Source organism: Liolophura sinensis, chromosome 8 (assembly GCF_032854445.1).
Source record: "Liolophura sinensis isolate JHLJ2023 chromosome 8, CUHK_Ljap_v2, whole genome shotgun sequence".
In the NCBI taxonomy this organism is placed as follows: domain Eukaryota; kingdom Metazoa; phylum Mollusca; class Polyplacophora; order Chitonida; family Chitonidae; genus Liolophura; species Liolophura sinensis.
In genome coordinates, this window is record NC_088302.1 from 47,129,302 (window position 1) to 47,154,876 (window position 25,575).

The following is a 25,575-nucleotide window of genomic DNA, read 5'->3' on the forward strand; positions in this document are numbered from 1 at the left end:
GCAAAATGTCATGAAGAGAGTGACAACTGCACATAAAATATAGTGTACAGATATACACATTTACATCAGGAGCATTAGTGTATCAGCTTTAAAAACATGTGACTGGCCTCCGTGGCCGAAAGGGTTAGCACGCCAGCACGGCGCAATGACCCAGATGCATCTCATCAATGTGGTCGCCGTGAGTTAGAGAACAGCTCATGCTGGCTTCCTCTCCGGCCATGAGTGGGAAGGTCTGGCAGCAACCTGCAAATGGTCGTTGGTTTCAACAAGCATCTACACAGTTTCCTCCCACCATAATGCTGCTGGCCATCATATAGTCAAATATTCTTGAGTACAGTGTAAAACACCAACGAAATAAATCAATAAATTGAAAACATGGGAAATCGACCACAGGATTTTTATATTTATTTATTTGATTGGTGTTTTACGCCGTACTCAAGAATATTTCGCTTATACGATGGCGGCCAGCATTATGGTGGGTGGAAACTGGGCAGAGCCTGGGGGAAACCCACGACCATCCGCAGGTTGCTGAAAGACCTTCCCATGTACAACCGGAGAGGAAGCCAGCATGAGCTGGACTTGAACTCACAGCGACCGCATTGATGAGAGACTCCTGGGTCATTACGCTGCGCTAGCGTGCTAACCAACTAGGATCTTTATAAATACACTGCTTAATTCTGAAATATCAGATGGAACTCACAGGATGCATTTTACTTTAGCCCTGAATGAACATGCAATTAACGATAAATACCTTTAGACAGACTACACAAATGCATGTAAGTGTAAATATCAAATGTAATGTATAAAAGAGTCTTCTCTGCATTAACTCAGCTTGTCAAATGATAAACATGTATGGAGTACATCATAGTTTTAATTGACACATCATCTCGCACACTTCTCCATACCAAGACATCAAACTACTCAAACACACTCTATGGTCAACTATTAAAATGAATAAATGATTTGGGTTTATGGACGAAAATTTTGAAACTTGCTGTTTGGAATGATATAATTGACTGAAATAGTCATTGGCTGCTATTTACATGCATCTGTTCATATATACACATTTGCATATAGAAATATGAATGTATGAACTAGTTTATATGGCTTTGTTTATTGTCTATACAAATAAAATATTTGATAATTTCACATAATTAAGTAAGAGACTTCATAATCCATTCTGTAAAACAGTAATCTTCTTGTCTCAACTAAACAGCTAGTTTAACATGGTGAGATCTATGATACACGTATGACCTATGTGGGGCAAATGGAAGTCTTTGTGACAGCTTTCCGGACTTCAACATCAATGACTGGCTGTTCCACTATCACCTCTTATAGATTTCATCTAACAGGTTTTCAACATTTTGATCAGCGCCACTGAGGTCAGACATAGCCAAAGGATCTTCTGTTCTGTTCCTGCAAAGAAAAGTGACACAAAACATTAATATCATTTAAATTAATGGGAGTTCTTGAACATAACACTCACAAATTTTCATTTATACCAGTTTTATGGGGTGGGGGTGGGGGAAAACTGGAGTACACCACTGACCCTTGGCGACCTCATGCACATGTGACAACCACTGTGTGTCATGTTGGTGAATAGCAAATGACAACCACAGGAGCACTAGAAGCAGGGGGATACTGAAAGGAAAAGACCTCTAAAACTATGCACAAAATATACTTTCATTTATTTTTCAGATTTTTGTGAGAGCAGTTAAAGGCCTTCAAACATTTGAATTCTAAGGTGAGCTTTACGAAGTTTAGGAACTCTGACGTCACAGGAAATTTTTTTCAACTCTAATGATGACACTGAATGTTGAGAAAACTCATTTTACACATGAATAAAACATTACTGATAAACATTACTAATACTGTTCTCAAAAATTCCTTTCTTCTGGTCAACATCAGGAAAAAAAAAAAGGTGATGTGATGTCAGAGTTCCTAGATACTGTCAGCAAGTCTCACAGAGCCCACCACAGTATTCAAATGTTTGAATGCCTTTAAACACTTTAAGAAATCTGATAAAATCTGAAAGTATTTTTACACATAGTTTTCAATTGTGCGTATGATGAACCTTACTTCATATTTTAGCTTTCTTTCACTTGAAACTTCCCTGCCCAACAACGGAATTGAACGCAATTTTGATGTGACTGAGCAACCACTCCCATGTTTAACAAGTATAAAACTGAAAACATGTATATGTCACAACTGACCTAAGTTAAAACTTGCTTTAAAGGTAACATTACCTTTGTTAATAAATGAAAGTTCAGAAATCTGATACATAGTATTAAGTACCAGCATGTACTTGGTTAATACCATTTTTAAACATAATGTAAAGTCTTTGTAATTTTTGCAGGATCTCTTCACATACAGTATCGCTATTCATGATGGTGGTATTTTCTTGCACATTTACCCAGCAGCCCTTGTAGATGATATCATTCTGCTTCGCCCAAGTTCTCGCTCTAAGTTAGACTTATCCAGTTTGATCTGCTTCTCCCGGTTAGCTTGTCTGGCCAACTGGAATTGAGAAGTGAAAGTGAAAGTGAAATCCAAAACGGTTCGTGACTAGAACATTTGACAACCAAGCTCCTGAGAAAACCTGCACATCCATAACAGAACTTTTATGCCTTGAGCATACATTGCAATTTTTACATGGGCTTCTGTAGAGTTTACTTGAGAAACCTTGAAGAACTTCAGCACAATCATAATATTTAATGTAACACAGCACGGAAAGCTATGGTGCATGTTGGTTTTACAGCCTTTCGATCAATTTGTTAACAGGATACAACATGAAATAAGTTCTGAGTATGATGGTACGTGGAAACATATTACCTTAGTACTATCATAATACTTAATATGTGGAATGCTACGGTGCATTTAACTGTTGCCACAAAGTTGCATTTACACCCCTTCAATCAATTTATGAACGGGTTACAGGATGAAATGAGTGGCGAGTATGATAGTACATGGAAATCTGTTACTGTAACACTATCCTGAGAATCAAACCTCACCTGTTTACTGGTCTGAGATGCCCTGAACTCTGTGTCTCTTACACGGTCCTCAAGGCGCCGGATCTTGTGACTGTACTCAACAATAGTTCTCTCAGCCTAAAAAAATGTCATAAATACACAGGTATATTGCTGTTAATAAGAGAGGAAAACCAATTACATTTGCAGGTAAAGGTAATATTATAGTACTTTGGAAATACTCAACACAGTTTCAGGGGTCAGTTGTTTAAAGTTAATACCAGTCTGTTCCTAATACAAAACTAATAGCAAATGCCAAGTTAATACTCTATTGACCAACTAGACCCTTGACATGATCTTTAGCATTGAATCTTTGTGTGTTTATTTTGTACCAATTTAACAAGGTTTTTTTTTTAACCTACATGTAATTCAGTATGGCAAGACACATACCTCAAATGTTTTCACTTGACTTTCTTTGATCAGGGAGGTCAGCTCCTCATTTCGTTTCTTACACCGGCTCAGTTCTGTCTTGTACTCATTCAGCTTTGCTTCTAACTTCTGCGCTATTGTGTTACACTCTTCCTTCCATCTACAACACGACACAACACAAAACTATAATCATTTTGTTTGTGAGCATGATGTTGTTCTTTGCATAACAAGAAAACTTTTGATAGATTTTTTTTTTTTTTTTTGATTGGTGTTCTACGCGGTACTCAAGAATATTTCACTTATACGACGGCAGCCAGCATTATGGTGGGTGGAAACCGGGCAGAGCCCGGGGGAAACCCATGACCATCCACAGGTTGCTGGCAAACCTTCCCACGTACGGCCGGAGAGGAAGGCAGCATGAGCTGGTCTTGAACTCACAGCGACCGCATTGGTGAGAGGCTTCTGGGTCATTACGCTGCGCTAGCACGCTAACCGACTGAGCCACGGAGGCCCCTTTTGATATAAACTGCACACTCCTTAATATGCTGTGTGCTAGGTTTTTTGTTAGAATTAATCAGTACTTCAATCTATTATATAACATTTCTCTTAAAAATATACCAACAATATAACTTTGTCTTCATTTTGCACCTGTGTGTGCAAACAGCATGTGTCAAATATATATATATATCCATATTTGTCATTGCATAAATTTGAAGTGTTGCCGGTGTATATAGCCCACAGTATTCATATAATACTGAGCTGATATACACAACTGAGTCGATACACCTTGCCTGCTAACACACTAATGCACAAGTGTAGTACAATTATACTACTAAGTAGGCATACATGTATTGTAATGTGAGGATATATCATTCACAGGTAAAATATGCAGTTTACAGGTTTATTTGTTGATAAACACCATACTAAAAATGTTTCACTCATACATGGTGGTTGGTTTAATGGCCGGAGGAAACCAGAGTGCCTGGAATAAAAAACTTGCTTTTGGCAAGTTACTGACAGATTTTCCCACTAATACATAGGAATACAGATATTCACACTATATAGGATGATCGGTCGTGGACAAGTGGTGTTCACTTATCATTAGAAGGGGCAACCACCACAGGAGTTTAGGTGAAAGCTTATTGTCACCAAACCCTTACAAACAATGAGAAAAGGGTAATCTACAAATTCCCTTCCCAAGGGCGGGATTGAATTCATATCTCATACGACATCTTAACTGACAGACAAGTGTCTTAACAACCCAGCTAAAATCTGCTCCAAGGGTTTTACTAGTGGTTGTATTGTGTGTTTACTGCGTGTGTGAGGTAAGCAGTACAGGTAAACATCAAAGCCCTGTCCACCCACCTGGCCGTCATCCTCTGCTGGGCAGACAGAAGTTTCCTCATCTCAGCCTGACTGTGTCTGTTGGCATCCTCTGTCGTCTGTACCTTAGCCTCCAGTTCTCTCATTTGTAAAAGCTGGTCCTGCTCAATCAGGCTCACCTGTAACAAAGAGTGGTTTGATTAGTTCACCTGTAACAACTGATCTTGCTCAATCAGGCTCAACTGTTACAAAGACTGGTTTGATTAGTTCACCTGTAACAACACTGGTCTTGCTCATTCAGGCTCACCTGTAACAAAGAGTGGTTTGATTACTTTACTAGAACAACTCATCCTGCTCAATCAGACTCAACTGTGACGGCCGATTGATTAGTTCACTATACTGATGAAGGATGATCGGTTACATGTACTTAACATCTGCCCCAAAATGAAGAACTTTATCATTATTTCACTGTATGAACAAATTAATGAATAATTTTAATATCTGCACCTAATGTCGTTCTGATAACAACCAAGGCAATCATCATGCTGTTCCTAGCTACACTTGTTTCATTTCAATATTACACATGACAGTACAGCCTTACTCAATTATATCATTACCAAACACCATATCTGTATCTATTGATCACACTTCCTAACACTACACACTGCACCTTCACCAAATTAGTACACTTTTAAGCTATCATGGAAGTTCCTCTGATTATGTCTTTATTATGTGCTAATGCTTCTTCATTATTATTTTATTTTTTTTATTTATTTGATTGGTGTTTTACGCCGTACTCAAGAACATTTCACTTATACGACGGCGGCCAGCATTATACTGGGAGGAAACAAAGCAAGGAGGAAACCCATGACCACCCACAGGTTGCTGACAGACCTTCCCACTTACGACAGGATCTTCATTATTACACTTCCCATTAAACACCTATATTTTAGCTTCTTTCTAAAACTTCTTTACCATGACCTGTTTATTACACTTAACACTGACCTCTTTATTACACTTCATGACACATATCTACATGTGCATATACTACAGCATCCTTCTAACACTTCTTCAAAATGACAACTTATTATATGCTTAATATTATGCTTATTAATACATTTATTCTACAACTGATCTCCTTATTACACTTCCCTCTGAATTATTTATTACACTTCCTAACACATACAGATATATGTTAGCTTCTTTACAACACTTCTCTACACTGACCTCTTTATTACACTTCCTGACAAATAGATGTACATGTATATTCTAGCTGCTTTTTAACTCTTCGCACTGAATTATTTTTTGTACTTCAGACTGACCTCTATATTACACTTCACATTGACCTCTTCATTACACTTCACACTGATCTCTTCATTACACTTCACAATGACCTCTTTATTACACTTCACATTGATCTCTTCATCACACTTCACAATGACCTCTTTATTACACTTCACATTGATCTCTTCACTACACTTCACACTGACCTCTTTATTAGACTTCACAATGACCTCTATATTACACTTCACATTGACCTCTTCATTACACTTCACAATGACCTCTTTATTACACTTCACATTGATCTCCTCATTACACTTCACACTGACCTCTTTATTACACTTCCTGACGGCAGCATCCCTCTCCTGCTGAGCCCCCAGAAGTTTGTTCTTCAGCTCATCAATGTCATGGAGGTAGCGCAGTCTGTCCTCGTTCAGACTCTCTGTCTCCTCCCCCAGCTGTTTCAACCTCTGCTGCATCTGGCTAAGCTGAGTGCTCAGCTGCAGCTGCTCCTGCTTGTTACTGAACACATAACAACAGCATTAATGGCGGATAATGGTACCAGAGATTATCAAAGTCGGTTTCACAGAATGACGGATTAACATTTGTTACTGATTTATTCCATACATGTTTTACAGCAATGGTCAGGCACTATAGTACTATTTATACATTTACATGAACAGTTAGAATAAAACCCTGACTTTGATCAAATATGAAAAAAACTGTCCAGATCCCGAAAAGAAATCCCTCCCGAACATCTTCCCAATATAAAACCACAACTGAGCTAAGGTAAGCCAGATTTGAACTCGCATCATTTGTCAATGGTCTATGAACTTCAATAAAGACTAGCACTTTCCACTTCTCGACCTTGTGATAATGTGCAGCAGGTGCTCAGTATTGTGTGAGAATTTCACGTCGGTACAGCACAATCAATGACAGCAAGCCCAATTCAGTATTGCAGTACTTCACCGAAGCTCTTGGTACTTCATGAAAGCTGTACTTTACCTGCTTAGTACTATGATTTCATGAGCTGTGCTGTGTGACTTATATGCCAAATGGTATACAATTTTGTGTTACTGTGGGACCTGTAATGTATAGTAACCATACAGTATGGATAAGTGAATGTTTTGCCGTGTATAGATAACTTACTTCATCTGGTCTAGTTTCATGGCTTGTTCAAGGGCCTCACATTTCATCAGGGTCTCATCCCTGGCTCGCTCTGCTACAATGGCCCTCCTGCTGATGTCCTCATAGCTGTCTCTATCCTTACCTCCCTGGACCAGACCCTCCTTGTATATCTACAGCAGAGACAGCTAAACTGACACACACCACACTCATACCCATAACTTACCTAGTACATTCAACTGATTCAAGGACATACATTTCATAGTTAGTTTAAAAACACTGAGTCATGTTTAACTATTAAAAATGCACATGTAATATGATGTGGTAATATATGTAATTTAGATAAAAGACAATGAAAATGGTAATGCTTCTCTACATGTACAACATGGTCCTAATACTGCAGACATGGTATGAAGCAGTAATCATTTATTCAGTCCATTCTTTTCAGATCAATCTTCCTACCAGTGAATTAAGCGTTCATTTCACTAAAGCTGTTATCAAGGTCATTTTAACCAAAGAAAAGGGACCATAATACTGGCCGCCGTCGTATAAGTGAAATATTCTCGAGTAAAGCATAAAACATCAATCAAATAAACAAATAAATAAATCAAAGGAAAGGGATTACTTTTTACGGTGCAGGAAACACACCCTGACAGAAAAGCATACTTGACATTTTATTGGTTACCAAGATTTAAGCAACACTATACTGCACACTTTGTACCTTTTCTAATTCTGATTCGGCTGTTCTTTTCTCTCTTAAAGCTCTATCCAGCTGTGCTTGTTTCTCAGCATTATCCTGTCAAGAGATAATTTTACAAAATCATAATCAGACACTCTTACAGCTAAAGCAAGTAAGACACACCCAAGAGGGCATACATCTACACGATGTCTTATGTATATACATGTATTCACTGTTTTAATGTCAAACCTAGTGCTTCAAATATGAATTTTATACTTACTCAAGGCTATTCACCCTACTCGATGTCCATCAAGTTTAAGAATGGAGGAAACATGGTAAAACGGCCACCTCATGGTTTAAGGACTAGTGTACTAGTGTGACAACAGCACTCCTAACCACTTAGCCAACAAGGCACCCTATATGTCCATCAAGTTTAAGAATGGAGGAAACATGGTAGAACCGCCACCTCATGGTTTAAGGACTAGTGTACTAGTGTGACAACAGCACTCCTAACCACTCAGCCAACAAGGCACCCTATATGTCCATCAAGTTTAAGAATGGAAGAAACATGGTAGAACCGCCACCTCATGGTTTAAGGGCTAGTGTACTAGTGTGACAACGTGACAACAGCACTCCTAACCACTCAGCCAACAAGGCACCCTATATGTCCATCAAGTTGAAGAATGGAGGAAACATGGTAGAACCGCCACCTCATGGTTTAAGGACTAGTGTACTAGTGTGACAACAGCACTCCTAACCACTCAGCCTACAAGGCACCCTATATGTCCATCAAGTTTAAGAATGGAGGAAACCTGGTAGAACCACCACCTCATGGTTTAAGGACGAGTGAACTAGTGTAACAACAGCACTCCTAACCACTCAGCCAACAAGGCACCCTATATGTCCATCAAGTTTAAGAATGGAGGAAACATGGTAGAACCACCACCTCATGGTTTAAGGACTAGTGTGACAACAGCACTCCTAACCACTCAGCCAACAAGGCACCCTATATGTCCATCAAGTTTAAGAAAGGAGGAAACATGGTAGAACTGCCACCTCATGGTTTAAGGACTAGTGTACTAGTGTGACAACAGAAATCCTAACCACTCAGCCAACAAGGCACCCTATATGTCCATCAAGTTTAAGAATGGAGGAAACATGGTAAAACCACCACCTCATGGTTTAAGGACTAGTGTACTAGTGTGACAACAGCACTCCTAACCACTTAGCCAACAAGGCACCCTATATGTCCATCAAGTTTAAGAATGGAGGAAACATGGTAGAACCGCCACCTCATGGTTTAAGGACTAGTGTACTAGTGTGACAACAGCACTCCTAACCACTCACCCAACAAGGCACAATATATGTTTGCTAATTCTACTTTCAATAAGGTTAAGATTTTGAGTCAAGTACTCCTTTTTAGCAAACAACAAAAACATTTAACTCCCTTTGAGTCTGGAGCTATTTTCATTTCACTAACAATCTGCACACCTCTAGTTTGCATGTTGTGAGACTGGATTTTATATATTAAAATAAAACCATAGTTACAGTCAAACTGTGGTAAAATACACCTGGCTTTAACTGTTGAGAATACAAATGAGGGCTTTGCTTAGTTAAATTTGTGACAAAATTCACTGAAATATCTCTCCTGAAATACTTACCATTTCCATACTATGCAGTTCTTGCATCAGCTTCTCTATGCTGTCATTACATTGTTTACGGACAATGTCAACCTGTTGAAAAAGACGCAAATACATTTCAAATCCCAAAACACATCTGTCAATAGGAGCAAAACAGAATCAGCTTTTGAATGGATTTACCAAAGAAGTGAAAATTAAAGTCATCAAACATAGTATGTACAACATGGTACCTTCTATCTATTACATGGTACATGTGCCTGTTATCTGCAAGAATTCAGAGATTACTTTCATGATCTTCAAGGAATTTGCAAAAGGAACTGGTCAATGTACAAGCCAAATGTACATGTATCTGCATTCTCCTCCAGAGAGGATTAGAACAGATGGAGATTAGTACAGATGGAGATTAGAACAAGATGGAGGTTAATACAAGATGGAGATTAGAACAAGATGGAGATTAGCACAGATGGAGATAAGAACAAGAGGGAGATTAGAACAAGCTGGAGACTAGCACAGATGGAGAATAGAACAAGATGGAGATTAGAACAGATGGAAATAAGAACAAGATGCAGATTAGAACCAAATGTAGATTAGAACATGATGGAGATCAGTACAGATGGAGATCAGTACAGATGGAGATAAGAACATGATGGAGAGTAGTACAGATGGAGATTAGTACAGATGGAGCTAAGAACAAGATTGAAATTAGTACAGATGGAGATTATTTATTTATTTATTTATTTATTTGATTGGTGTTTTACGCCGTAGTCAAGAATATTTCACTTATATGATGGCGGTCAGCATTATGGTGAGTGGAAACTGGCCACAGCCCGGGGGAAGCCCACGACCATCCGCAAGTTGCTGAAAGACCTTCCCACTTACGCCGGAGAGGAAGCCAGCATGAGCTGGACTTGAACTCACAGCGACCGCATTTGTGAGAGACTCCTGGGTTATTATGCTGCGCTAGCGCGCTAACCAACTGAGCCACGGAGGCACCCTGATGGAGATTAGTACAGAAGGAGATTAGTACACATGGAGATTAGAAAAAGATGGAGAAGACCTTTGGGAAAACAAGTCTATTAAACTATGATAAATGAAATAAAATTTCCCCTATGACTAAGCTGCACATTTCACCTGATTCGGAAGGGTCTTTAAAGTGAACATAAAGTCAGCTACTAAAGCTGAATTAATTAACAAAGTAGTACTCCAGAAATGTTTTAAAAATATTAAAAAAATTCTACACCTCTTATCAACAAAATAAATAGCAAACAATTGTCAGTACCTAGCCACTCATTTGGTGACGCCATTTTGCCATGTTACAGCTATATACGGTGACGTCACAAATCCTAGGAGCTCTTCTGTACCATAGGTATTAAGCAATGTGACAAATGAGAAAATGGAAACAAAAATGCCTGATGCCCAACCAAAGAGTATCAGCTCTGTTCTGTGTTCAAAGGGCCGACCTTTCTTTTAGCTTGGTGTTCAGTCAGTACGATGTTTGTGGACACAAGCGTCATGATTTAGCAGCCCTGCTTGTCCTCGTCCTTAATGGGTGTAAGTATTTGGCCTAGCTGACTGCACTAGCCTCAGGGAATTTACCGAACATGGTAGGACCTTCTGATTGATAACAAACTGTTTCATTCAGATTTTAGGAAGATATTTTCATAATAAATCGAACTTTGCTAATGAAAAATAATGCAAAGTCACAATATTTTTGTGACTCTCCCTAGGGAGTTTTCTTGCACACTCCCCCTGACAAATTACTGCAGTGTCCTGTCCAACATATATACATTGTGACACGGGCAACCGTTCTCAGTCCCCTGCTCATAAATGTGTCATTCAAAATGCATCAGTTTACCACTTAGACTAACAAAACACAACGACAATAGAGAGCTAATAGGTTTTTTGACGTGACAGCCAATTATCATGTGACAGTTTCAGCTCTAATGATTGGCCAAGTTCATAAGGAACTCTACAACATGGCTACTAGGAGCGAATTGTCCGTCAGTGCCATACATGGTACATGGAGGATAAGATACTACTGAGTTTCAGAGCTACAAGTAATATGTGATGACAACTGTTTGACTCTAAAAGTTCAAATCTCATCAGACATCTCTACAGACAGTAGATTAATAACAGTAACACAACTTCTGGCATCACTGGTAAACATGTCCATGTGTAAACACTTGCATAAAACATGATCACTGTGTAGAAAACAATCAGTCTTTTTTTCTAATTGTTTGTCCCCACATTCTAGCATCCAGAAGTAAAACAAAACATTTTGGCAACAAGCCACTTAACCTTGATGAATACTAACACTAATCATTGATTTATTTGTCAGACCTATGTACTGCACACAGTCAAGGATCCTTCACCTAGCAGTGTTTTAGGTGGAGGAATCCAGACAGAGCCAGGGGCAAATCACCCGGCTTGCCAGGCAACAAGCAAATATCCAGTCAACTACATGTATGGCAACAGTCAAATGACTGGGAGCACAGTTTAAACATGTTAACCTGTTTTTAATGAATCATGCTATGAAGTATGATGTACTTCAATCAATATACTTGACCAATAAAAAGATATAACCTTATAAGCCATGTTTTTCTTTGTTTTCTTTTGAACCACATTAATTTGAAACAACAGCTACATGTACAAAACCAATCCCCTTTTTTCTTCAGCCTACACCATCAATTACTTTACAAGTTTTCACCCCGCACTCTGTGTTATCTTATATCTTCATCACATAGAGGTATTTTCTCCATAATAAAGTTTGCCATACATACTTGTCTTCTTGACTGCACTCCAGCCTCATTAATCAGTTTTGTAATGGTGCTCTGTAGCTGTTCTATCTCCTCTTCCTTCTGGTGTACTAACACCTCAGCCTAAACAGCCAAGAATTCACAATTTTTCTATAAATATTGTACTTGTAAGTATTGTACCTACCATTATAAATTTATTTATTTATTTGATTGGTGTTTTACGCTGTACTCAAGAATATTTCACTTATACGACGGCGGCCAGCATTATGGTGGGTGGAAACCGGGCACAGCCTGGGGGAAACCCACGACCATCCACAGGTTGCTGGAAGACCTTCCCACTTACGGCCGGAGAGGAAGCCAGCATGAGCTGGACTTGAACTCACAGTGACCGCATTGGTGAGAGGCTCCTGGGTCATTACGCTGCGCTAGCGCGCCAACCGACTGAGCCACAGAGGCCCTACCATTATAAATAAAAGATTACATCTCATATCACATCAACTTCTACTAACATATAGAATAATTTCCCTTCTTGTTATGTACGACACCATGATACACCATTATTTTTATATACATTAAAAGTTATGTACAATGGGTCAATATTTTTATACATAACAAAGTATATATGATCACCAAAAATCTGACTACACTTATACCTTACCGATGTATGATGTAAGTATGTTATACTGAGGTTATGAAATTACACAGTAGAAGGGAATTTAACAGAAGGCAATTTTACAAGGCTTTGCACTTCACCATTAAGTGACTGGGAAGCTGCAAGCAGTATGATCCGCAGTATCAGCTTTATTAACATGTGCAGTAACACCTGCAGTAACATCTGCAGTAACACCTGCAATAACACCTGATTTTACCTGATCTTTCTCCAGTATGGCATTCTCCACTATTTGTACACTCTCCCGCACCTGGGAAATACTTTCCAGTTCTCGCTGTTCTAAGTCATCACTGTGATAAGAACAATAAGGTACTCGGTCACTCAGCAATGATTATTAAGCAAGCATAAACCAAATAAGTCATTATAATTGTGTATATACACGTATATATAGGCTTAATGTGCTTTGTGTTTTTAATTAAAATGTAATAAGTTAATGAAGATCTAAACTTTCCTTCATTTTAACTTGTCAGAAATCAATGGCTTAACCCAGGAACTCTCCCACCTACAAAAATTGACTGCGATCTTACAAGTGAACAAATTCTTGAGTGTGGCATTCAACAACAATCAAGGATTTTGGATTGATTGGTTACTTTACACTGCACCATAAATAAAGTACTTAACCAATGGTGGCCAATATATTACTGTGGGCAGAAACAAGCTCATAAATAAATCCTATACTCCATGGGAAGCATTCCCACTTCCAGTAAATTTAATAAATTGTATACAAATAATTCGGTGGAGAGTAAATGTGCATAATTCATTACCGACTTTAAATCACCTACTTCCTTTTCTGTAGCTCTGAGGCTTTCGCTTCATAGGTGGATTTCTCTGCTTTGGTCCGGCTTAGTTCTTGCGTAAGCTGAGAGCATCTGAAACACATAAGAGCTAAATGTACTTGTGTAAGAAAAGTAGTTATAGTACATAAGTGCATTATTAACACGGTCAGCCCTCTTTACAATGACATTCATTACAATGGAATATTCAACATCCGCCCAAAATATATCGGAAACAAATGGACATGCATGTTAATTTATTTATTACAGCAGAATATTCAACTTCCGACTCTGACAGCCATTTTCGAGGCCCTTGCACATTCGGACTTCAGTCAGTCGAACAGTTGTTTTAATGTTAAAGAAACCACAATTTTGTTGTATTCAAGATATTAAATTCTACCAATTTAATGTAAATCCTACATGAAACCCGATGGATTTGAAGGAACACTTAAATACCATTAATGTCCACAACGTCCGAGTCCGCACAAAACGAAGGCACACACACTTAACTGTATCAAAGAAACACAGGTTGTAACATTCAAAGACAAACATCCCAAAGCTACACAGGATGATGTAGCTAAACACTTTTCCGAACTCTGGCATAAACAACTTGGAATCTCAACTGTTTGTGACATTCTCAAATCTCTGGAAAGTGGATCAGTGTACCAAAAACCAGTGACATCTTCCTACAGCATTGTGGTGGAAAGTTTGAAGATCTTGAGCAGGCTGTTTCATACGCTTTCTGATGTTTGTGCTAAGAATGCCTACGTGACAGACCAAATGCTACTCGAGAAGGCCAAATATTTTGGAAAGTAACTGAAAGTAAACTCGGACTTTCATTATTCCACCTTATGGCTGCAGAAGTTGAAGAAACACTTCAACATCTCTAAACATGTGATACACAGAGAGGTGGGCAGTGCTATTAAGTCGACTGTCACAGAGGGGTGGATTAAACTACAGGAAGAGCTGTCCGGATATGATCCAGAAAATGTCTACAACATGGACGAGACAGGCCTCTTTTACAAGCTTGAACCTAACTCCACCTTGGCAAATGGATCTGTCCGCGGGAAGAAAAGACAGACAAGAATAACAGTTGCTTTTTGCAGCAATGCAACAGGTACAGACAAACCAACACCTGGTTATCGGCATGTCGGCTCAATGTGTCTTGTACAAGTCTAACAAAAAAGCATGGATGTTAACAGATGTTTTCCAATGATGGCTCTGTAAATTTAATCGAAAAATGCAATCAGCACGGTCATAACAATGCCGGACTCTACCTGTCCCATACGACTGAAATTTTTGGTGCCAAACACCACATCACACATTCAGCCCATGCATGCAGGAATTATCTGCAACTTCAAGGGATTTGACAGAAAATTACTTGTCAAGCATTTTCTACAGTGCATTGAAAAGACAGTAACACTGCAACAAGCAATTCCCATCGTTAAACAGGCTTGGATATGTGTGAAGCCATCTACGGTAATAATCTGCTGGACACGTGAACATTCTACAAACTGCGGTCACCACTCTACAAGATGACGACATCAACGAAGGCAATCTTCCTCTGATCTTAGGTAGCTTTTATTGAACTTTCCCACTGAGAATCGCATAGATGCAGACACATACATTGACATTGACAATGCTACCCAGACGAGAGAATCCTTGAGTGATCAGGCAATTCTGGAGACCCTCAGCAACAGCCGGGGAACTAGAGACAGTGACAGTGATGATGCATCAGGAAATATTGAAGCACCGGTGATTTCAAAGACTGAAGCAATACAGAATTTAGCAAAAATGATACAGTATTTTGAACAAAACTCTGGCTTATGCAGTGTTGGTCATTTGGACAGTGTCTGGAAAGCTTTACGAGCTATGGATAGTCATGTAGCTGCCAGGATTCAAAAGGCAAACACCGATTATGTTGCCTGAATTACAGTACAGGTGGGCCTACAACTTACAATAACTTGCTGTTTTGTTGTTTGATTTGTGCCATTGGTGTATAGGTATGTTCGCATAGAGTTTTAACACTGTTAATAAATAAACATTTAGGAACGCTATATACATTTTTGTCAAGTTAATTTTTTTCTGTTTATTAGACTGAGTACTACAGGACATCACCAGTAGTAATAGATTTCTGATGACGTATATATAGGCCCTACTCATCACAACGACATGAGCAATACTGTACTGTGCCTCCTACTAATTAGGCTAATCAGTTACTCATCAGTAGTGTTATACATCTATTACTAGGTGAACATAAAAAACCTAGTCAGGTTGTAACAGTGTACATAATCAATAATGTACTGTTAGCAGTCGTTTACCTTGAAGTTACACATACACAGTTGAGGTAAGTGGGTCCAAGATTTGCCCATAAACTGAAGAGTGCAAGAGCACTGACTGGATAATACTTCCACACAGACATTTTGGGTTCTTAATAGACTATACATTTCTGCCCTGATATTTTGCACCTAGTTAAAATATATCAGAATTTTGTCTGCTTTGGATAGAACTGAAAACTTTTTGCCCAGTTTTACCAGGAGTTATTCACCAATCAGCACCAAGCGAGGCAGCAACAAGTGCCATTTCTAAAGTCTTCCGTATGATCAGTCCTGGGTTTGATCCTAGGTGGGGCCATGTTGAAAAGTGGACGATCTAGCCACTAGGCCTCCAAAACGGTCTGGTGCATTTTGCATTTTGTCCAAACCCATGTTATCATCAAAGCCATTTAGAGAATACTGTGAAAGTAAATTTCGTCAAAAAAAAGTCCTCTGTGTTAATTTTATTTTGTTAATTCATACTAATGTATTTTGTCACCCTGAGAGAAATAAATGTCTGATAGTTTTCACTGTATTCTGATCAATTACACTCTCGGTACACTTAACGTGTACATACATGTATTTAACTATGTTAAAGTGTCAACAACAGGGACAGATCAATAGACAGACTGACCGGGGTGTGTCCAGAGAAACTTAAAAAAGCCTATAGCACCTATGTAAATATTTTTTGCATGAATTCACATCATTTTCATTGTTCCAAAATCTACCTTAAATGGTGTTTTATATTTTACATGAAAATATGACTTCTTGTATTTAATCCCCAAATGAATTAATAATCTCTTTACTACCGCAATTACTCTGTAAGAATAAAAATATACATACACTTTTACGAATATAATGAAATACACTTATTGCTTGCATGGTTTGTTCAAGATTATATTTATCTATTTGATTGATGTTTTACGTCGTAGTCAAGAGTATTTCACTCATACGACGGCGACCAACACTATGGTATGAGAAAAACAGGTAGAGCCCGAGGTGAAACTCATGACCATCTGCAGTTTGCTGACAGACCTTCCCACATATGGCCCAAGAGAAAGCCAGCATGAGGTGGGCTTGAACCCACAGTGGCCGCATTCAAGGTTGTATAAGCAATATCACAGCCAGTATTGTAATCTTTTCCTGCTGTAACAGTAACAATTTGGTTAAAAGATTCAATACCAACAATCTGAGGAATGACAGGCCAAAAGCTGTACAATCCCATTATACCAAGATTTCTTCTAACACACCAGAATATATACTCTACTCCAATACCACAACACAGCAGTGAAATTAACCTGTACAAGTCACTCCTGCAGTTTACATAGAGAAAAGTAAAAATACTCACTTTTGTGTGAGATCATCCAGGGCTTTCTTCAACTGTAACACTCTAGTGTCCACAAAACCTTCCTTCATGACAGCATCGGATATCTCCTGATCCTACAAAGTACAAGATATGAATGTTGAACTTCTCTGATATCAAAACTCCAACAGCTATTGTGTGCTACAATAATTCCTGTCATTATTCCACTTCCTATGGACAGCAGACATCATATTTACCTTCCATAATAGCTGTTGCTGCAAGTCATCTATTGTCTTTTCATGGTCTGTGAGGGTCATCTTGGCTTTAGTCAACTCACTACGGGCTTGCCTGTAACAACAATGTATGTAGTTCTGCAACAATGAACACCTTTTCGCATAATCTGTACATATACATGACTGGCTTAAAACCGTTTATACAGAATGCATTACTAATTAACAATTCTGTAGAAAATTGATCAAATCGGGCAAAATTTGTCAAACAATAACTTCAATTGCAACTTATCCAACAACAACAAACAATTTGAGACTAAAATTACATTGGATGAGTTGGCAAATTTCCTAGTGTTGTTTATTAATCTAGACAGATTATTACCCTCAAAACACCAAATGTTTGAGGATTTAGGAACTGTGTATGCTATGTACATGTATTTATTAAAATACAAGATAACCTAAACAATGAAATGAACAATATACGTTTATGGATTAGCTACACATTAACATCTGAAGTGTGTTGGGGAAGCATACACTGATGCACGTGGACGTGAGTATGTATCTGCCACGGCCAGACAGCTTACCGAAGCTCTGTTTGCAGGGAATTTAATTCTGTATTGAGAGCTGTAACAGTGCTGTAATACTGTTCTTTAACCTGAAATAATAAATAAATAAAAAATCACATACACACAAGCAATAATCTAGTAAAATATAACAAGGCAAAAATTGTCCTGAACAGGAAAAACAAACTTCTTGTAATAATAACTCATGCACTGTCTTAATAAATAAATAATCAGGCAAAGGAGAACTACAGGTACCAATAGCCCTTTCATCATCAGTTTTCAGAACAAAGCTGACAAAAAACACAATATAAGTGAAAAGAAACAGATGTTAAAATTATTACCAGTGTATGTTTTTTTATTCATTTCTTTATTGGTGTTTACTCCATACTCAAAAATATTCCACTTATATGATGGCAGCCAGCTTTATGGGGGGAGGAATGTAACTAGGCAGATTCTGAGAGAAATTTACTGCCACATGCTGGCAGATCTTCCCTCGTGCAACCAGACAGGGAGCCAGCAAGAGCTGAACTTGAACTTACTGCCTTGGTGAGAGGCTCCAGAGTCTAACACACTAATAAATTGGCAACAGTGGACTCCCTGTGTAGGTTTAATTTTAGTGCCCTATTTAACTTGCATATCAAGGAAGAATATCACTAATGTCAGTAAAAGCATCAACTGGTCATTAACTAAATAATCACTATCCTTAAAGAACGATTAAAATCTGCTCTCACCTGATTGGCTTGCTTTTCTACAACTCTCCAAGAATGGCTGTCTTTCTCCTCCTTAAAAAAAAGAAAAAAATTTTGAATATTTTCATTAAATGAAAACACACACACAAATCCTTACACAAAACCAAGCCAGGAGAAACAATGAATGTCAGCTTACAAAGAAGTCATGACTAGCAGAATTGTTAATTCTCTGTTTCGAAAGAACCACCCTTGTTGTACCTTCTCTACATTCTTGATCGTCTATGCTTTTATGTGGCAAAACACTGTGTCTTTTTTTCAAGAAGTGAAAAATTGTCTGTGATTACACTGTATGTAGTTGTTGATCACCTTTTGTCCTGTTCATCTATTTGGTATACACACTGTATATACATGTACATAAGTTTTTCTGTGAATGTGTGTGAGTATGTGGGACTCAAGGAAGATTGCTTTTGTAAGTAATTACTCTTTCTCAGAGGTAAATTATTATCATTACTGTTACATGTATTATTAACACTGAGCATTAACCCCCCCCCTCCACCCACACACAACATTTACATGTGAGACTGACTTATCTGAAAAATCCACACAAGATGAATGTCACTTGGAATTACCTGTAGTTGTGACTGCAATCTGTCAATCTCTGCCATGGAGGCCTTCCACATTTCCACTGCATGGTCCTTTTCCTAAAACAAACACACCAGGGCACAATTTTTGAGGGTGTCCGGCCCTCAGAGACGACTGAATTCCCCTGTGGGCAACCATAAATTCCTGTCACACTTGCCCCAAGGTGACAGGGCTGCAAATTGCACACCACATGTACTTTCCAATGCAAATGTTATGCTTAAACTACTCTTAGTCCAGCCCAAATTGTGTCAACAATAACCAGAGCCCTCTCATAAACAATTATAAATCTCTTTTTGTACATGAAGTTAAATTTACAAAATCAAATTCAGAATATTTTGTGCTGGACATAAATTTTGACGGGAAAATTTCAGTCCTCCCGCGTTCATCATGTTATCCTGGTTCATGGGCACCATCACTACATTCCCCTATGTTAACTGGGAGACACATGGCCTGGAATCAAGCTACACGAAAAATACATATGTGAGTTACACTCACATGTGCTGGGAGAAATAGGGCAGTGTCTTGTTAGATATGACACTGCTCAAATGTCTTAGGGACAGTCCTTCTGGTCAGTAAATAAATCCAGCAGGAGGCCACCAGATATCTTTAGAAATGAGTTTCTTATACAGGGCTCACTGACAGTGCCATTATGGATTAAACAGTGAACTCAGCAGGTGCTACAATCTAGTCAAAGCTCACGTGGTAAGAAAAGTGTTCACAAGTTCGAAATTTACATGTACTTTTCAAAATGTTGGATTTAAGTAATTTCCGCACAAATTCATTAATGCTACAATATATGGTTGGCTTCACTATAGTTGTCATCACTTCTGGATTTCTGTTACAACAACAACGTATAAACGGGACTCCATCTGTAAACACTGGTTTCACTTTCAGCTACATGAGTGTTATATATGCAGCACTAGCAGAGCAGAAAAACAACATGCAGCAGCCTGGTGTCATGTGATATATTTCAGACACCATAACACTCACTTGTAATAAATATGTCAATTTCTTTTTTGTTTCTTTTTTGTTGGTTATTTGGTTTAAAACCATGTGGGGAAATAGGTATACATGTATGAATCTTTCGATGAAATATTGTAGACGTAACTCTTCGGGCAACCAAATTCCGTGCTGGGCAACCTCAAAGATATGCTATGGTTACTCACAGGGCAACCAGGTAAAATCTTAAACTGAGTCCTGTATACTTCACAAAGAGCAAAATAAACTAAGAGAGATCTGAAGAATTTAATTTAAGATGTTCAAAAATGTGACTGTACCACACAGTTAGTGATTCCTCAGAAAGTACTGTGTATCAAAGACTTTCAGTTTTATTTTCACAGGCTGGTCCATGTACATTGTACATTGGCACACAAAATATGGTGAATTTTCACCGTCTTTATTCTCAGTCAGATTAACTGTGCTGGTGTACATGTACACGTAATTACTTGAATTTGTCTTGAAACACCTAAATCAATGTTACCAGATGTCCGTTCGCCAGAAATCTGCAGCTCAAGTAAATTTGTCTGTCCTGGCCAGCTGGGGTTAACCTTACTGGTGTAATTGCTAGCATTCTTCTAGAAACACCTGAACGGATATGAAGTCCATCAGCCAGAAGTTAGCAACTCAACCTACCTGAGAAGCCACCTGAGCCTGGTGCTGAAGATTGTGAAGCAGTTGTTCATCACTGATTTTATCCCTGACATGATCCGTCTCTCCTTCTATGTGCATCAGCAGAGACTCAACGTTATCCCTTAACTCACCTCTCAACCTGGTATTTAAGATTAAAATCTGGAATTTATCAGGTGTACCAAAACAGGGGTTAGCAGAAGCCAGTGATGTCAATAATCAGCCCCTCTCAACACTGTAGAATGATGGTCACGGCAACAGAATGACAGTCATATGCAAGAAAACACACATGCATGTACATGATACATAATTCAGACTCAGAACATCTTATGACAAAAAATCATCCTTATTTTTTTTTTTAAGAAAGATAATAGAGAGCTTCTCTCTCAGCTTTTTGAAAAAGTAAAGATACAGATATGCTGTGCATTAGATGAACTCATAATGTGAGAAAAGAGAAACTGTGTATCCCTGTTACAATTACAAAAATAAAAAAATAAAAAAAGCCTGAACAATTAGAATAATGCTTCAGTTTTGAAAAAGTACCTGAAAGAGAACAACTTTACTGATCCCAGTGCAGAAAACAGGTAACTTCCATCTTCAACACATCAGTCATTTTTGTGAACTCTATTAGTGGTGTATCTGACTCGCTCTTTTGTGTTTTTCGGCTTATGAAGTCGTTATGTAATAAGCTAAAGTTCCAGCATAATCTTTGAATACTTTGACACAGACAGAAAGAATTTGGCATTGAGTTTTGCACATATCAAATTCATGGAAGTTTGCATATATATGCAACTGTGGATAAAGGCCATAGATCATTTACACAAAATTACACAATTTACACAGCTCTCCCAAAAAGAAATGTATAGAATAAAAATGTCAAACATCACTCATCCCTTCATGCAGTGTAGCAAAGAAAAACTGGTTTTATGATATTGCATCTTGATTTAAAACTATTCAATATTATTAGCAACAGCTGTGTGACGTACCAAGCAGAGTGGTTTTATAATCAACAAATAAACACCTGTGGTGGCTGATGATAGAAATAGTTATAACTCAACTGGTTTTACCTGGAATTTTCCCCAAGCAAATCATCCACCTGTTGTCGAATATCTTGTATTTCTTTCTAAAAAATAAAGAAATATATCACTCGCGCACTCCCATAACTTGAGTTTACTTGAAATCAACATTTACGTGATCATACTATTAAATGTAAGTTTCACGATGTAGCAGGAGAGTCTCCAAGTTGTCATATCTCCTTTACAGGGTAGGCAGCAGGTCATGAAAAATCAAGATGACCAGTTTCTATGTTCAGCAATGAGCTAGGAAGAAGTAACATAGCCAAACTATAGGCTCAACTATGTTCAGCAATGAGCGAGGAAGAAGCAACATAGCCAAACTACAGGCTCAACTATGTTCAGCAATGAGCTAGGAAGAAGTAACATAGCCAAACTATAGGCAAATCTATGTTCAGCAATGAGCTAGGAAGAAATAACATAGCCAAACTACAGGCTCAACTATGTTCAACAATGAGCTAGGAGGAAATAACATAGCCAAACTATAGGCTCAACTATGTTCAGCAATGAGCTAGGAAGAAATAACATAGCCAAACTACCGGCTCAACTATGTTCAGCAATGAGCTAGGAAGAAATAACATTGCCAAACTACAGGCTCAACTATGTTCAGCAATGAGCTAGGAAGAAATAACATAGTCAAACTATAGGCTCAACTATTTTCAACAATGAGCTAGGAAGAAGTAACATTGCCAAACTATAGGCTCATCTCTGTTATGTAATGAGCTAGGAAGGAATAACTATAGGCTCAAGTAATTGAATACATGAATGTTTAGAATACATGTATGTTATGTGCATTAAGGGCCATAACTCTGGTGTGCAAAGCCAATTCTAAAAACTGAACAAATGTGTAGAGGTGGTTGACAAGACAGTCACAGTAAAAGTCAATTCTGAAGTCCATGTACATTTTCATGTACGTTGAGCTCGGTTTTGCAGAATGGATTTAAAGAAAATATATACTTACACAATTATTCTAAACTATACGCACTTCATATTGCCCTTCTTAAGCCATTTTTGCCTGAGAAAAACCCATTTAAATTTGTTCAAATTTTTTTCAGTTGTTTTGTCTCCAAAATCAACTGAAAAATTTGTATAAAATGCACTTAAAGTTGACCTTTCATATGTGAAAAGGTTGAGGAAATAGGGTACTCACTTGATTATTATTCAGCTGCTGATTGAGTTCTTGTATAGTATTGTCATATTCCAGTAACAATGGACTCATTAAACTGTGGAAGATAAAAACACAATATCCAATGTAAAGACAAGAACAGACACTGTAAAATTGTCCAGGGGTATACTTCCATGTGCTTTAGTTACCTGTACAGAATATGCATATTAAAATGTTTACAAGCCACTGCATCCAAGTAAACAAGTTTTATATCTCAAGGCCTGAAAATGAGTCATGGTCTAATATTGTAAGTTCAAGGATCAGCAAAGTATTATCATGCAATTTTGACAACATAAATAGTTCAGGTATACATGTACATAGAAAGTCACCATCGGGATAAAACGTTTGCCAAAATGCATTTCTTTGCTGTTTGTTTGTTTATCTATTATGTCAAGATATATCAAACAGATACAGTAAGTTAAATCCTTAAACAACATTAGGATTTAAACATACCTGTGGTCAGTTTGCCATGGTTGTAAGGTGTTGTCCCCGGCATCTGTGGTCTATTTAATAAAAAATGAAAATAAAAAAACAGCAATGATATGAAGGATTGGTAAACAGAAATGTATTCTAACATTTTCATTTGAGCAAGGTGCATTAGTAACATTCCATCCCAAAGTTTACTATGGGCACTTAGGATTATGTGGAAGCACTAATGTCACTAGCCCATATGGAACAATCAGGTAATAATAACGGTAAATAAAGACACCTAATTGGCTAGTCTCTAGGCTGGCAACACCGGTGTTTCCACATTATTGTAAGCCCCCAATGCTAAAGTGTTTCAGCTACAATGGTTGTCTTTTCTACCAGTTCACTTTATAATATCTATAGGCAGTTAAGTTCATATAATCTATATGCCATCAGAAGATGGCTTTCTGACATATAAAACATAATGTAAGCTTGCCTCCAAAAAATACATTTAAACAGAGATGCCTAAGAACAGAGTTTTTACCTTCAATGATGTGGAAGGAGAAGGATACTTCTCTTGGTATTTTCTCAGTGCTGCAGTTAACCGTTGTACTGAAATTTGGGTAAAAATGAGGTAATAATACCATACATCCAAAAACTTCTCAAAAACATTGATCAACACATCGCTGATAAAATTGTCTGCATTGACAAAAAGTAGGGACATCAGTATTATTGAAAAGAATAAGACAGTGCAAACTCCATGATTAAGATGACAAATGTGAAAAAATTATGATCAGTCAAACGTGTATCAGGCTGTGGGGACTTAGTTCCTATGTCAGCATTACCCATTCCTTTGAATATTCCAAAGAAGTGCTCCTTACGATCCCCAATATGTTGCCAAAACGAAGTATGCATTATGCATATGTGTGCTGGTCAACAACAGATTGTATGTTATCTTCCCTTTCAAGCATAGCCCTACATCCATTAGCCACCAGATCAACCTCAGCTTATAATGACCATCTCAAGAATGATGATCATGTATTGGCAGTGCAAACTTTGTTAATCATAAATAATAACAAATATTGTACTGTTAACAACAACAGAAATACAAAGGTGATATTACGGGAATTGCACAAAAAAAAAATGAAGACAACAGACAATATGAAATTTATGATTTTAGTACCGGTGATGAGTGTGCTTGCCCAATAACCACCACCTGTTTGTAACTGCTCTTATAGACCCTAATGAACTTTGTGGAACAAGAATATTGTGGGTCTACTCTGTTTACGAGCCAAAATTACATCACTACAAACCTATATGGTTTAAATGCAAATCAGGTGGCACGCAATATAATCTAACCATGTCACACGAACTAAATTCCTATATTGTTTTTTATCAAGGAGATTATTTGCATGAAAATGTAAGTAAGATACTCTTGTGCTGATAGTGAGATGCACATGTGTGACACAGTACGGTGCTGTCATTCATTCAACAGTACGAGTGTAACACGTCCAGACACAGCTCTGCGCCACAATGAATGCCAGCTGTCAGACTATATCATGGTACTGTCCAATAATGAATTCACCTTGGTCTCTCAAGAAAGGCACATCTTCAGCCATTTCGCAGACCTTTACCGCTCAGATCTATGACTCTCCGATGAGACTGCGCAGGCAGGTATTCTCCAAAACGAAAGCAATCAAGAGGGTAGGCTGGCGTCGTGCAACAAAATTTCAATCCACCGCCATTAAAAGCGGCGAGATGGTGCAAAACTCTAACTTAGCCAAATAGTCGAAAGTAATTGTATTTTTTATTATTGGTCTTCTTTGTAGTGAAGTTTTCACCATCCAGCCATTCATATTTGCCTCAATATACCCTAAATTATGGGCCATAGAAAGTAGATTTGATATACGCTACAGGAT

General features: G+C 38.0%; 1 protein-coding gene across 2 annotated transcripts; it reads right to left on the minus strand.

The window, feature by feature from the left end:
* Positions 1-396: 396 nt before the first annotated feature.
* LOC135472998 (sodium channel and clathrin linker 1-like) lies at positions 397-25,383 on the minus strand. Of its 2 annotated transcripts, none has more exons than XM_064752764.1 (23): positions 25,242-25,383; positions 24,201-24,268; positions 23,702-23,751; positions 23,234-23,306; positions 22,078-22,133; positions 21,017-21,152; positions 19,372-19,443; positions 18,785-18,835; positions 18,075-18,145; positions 17,518-17,608; positions 17,306-17,397; positions 13,652-13,738; positions 13,069-13,159; positions 12,224-12,322; positions 9,465-9,536; positions 7,846-7,920; positions 7,149-7,297; positions 6,329-6,521; positions 4,761-4,897; positions 3,417-3,555; positions 3,007-3,107; positions 2,414-2,517; positions 397-1,416 (listed from the first exon to the last, which is right to left on the minus strand). In XM_064752764.1, exons 1-22 carry the CDS (start codon positions 25,273-25,275, stop codon positions 2,463-2,465), a joined length of 1,992 nt encoding a protein of 663 aa, XP_064608834.1. In that variant the 5' UTR covers positions 25,276-25,383; the 3' UTR covers positions 397-1,416; positions 2,414-2,462. The 2 variants fall into 2 exon arrangements, with proteins under 2 accessions (XP_064608834.1, XP_064608833.1); XM_064752763.1 differs by having other exon boundaries at positions 401-1,416; positions 3,012-3,107.
* Positions 25,384-25,575: the final 192 nt, after the last annotated feature.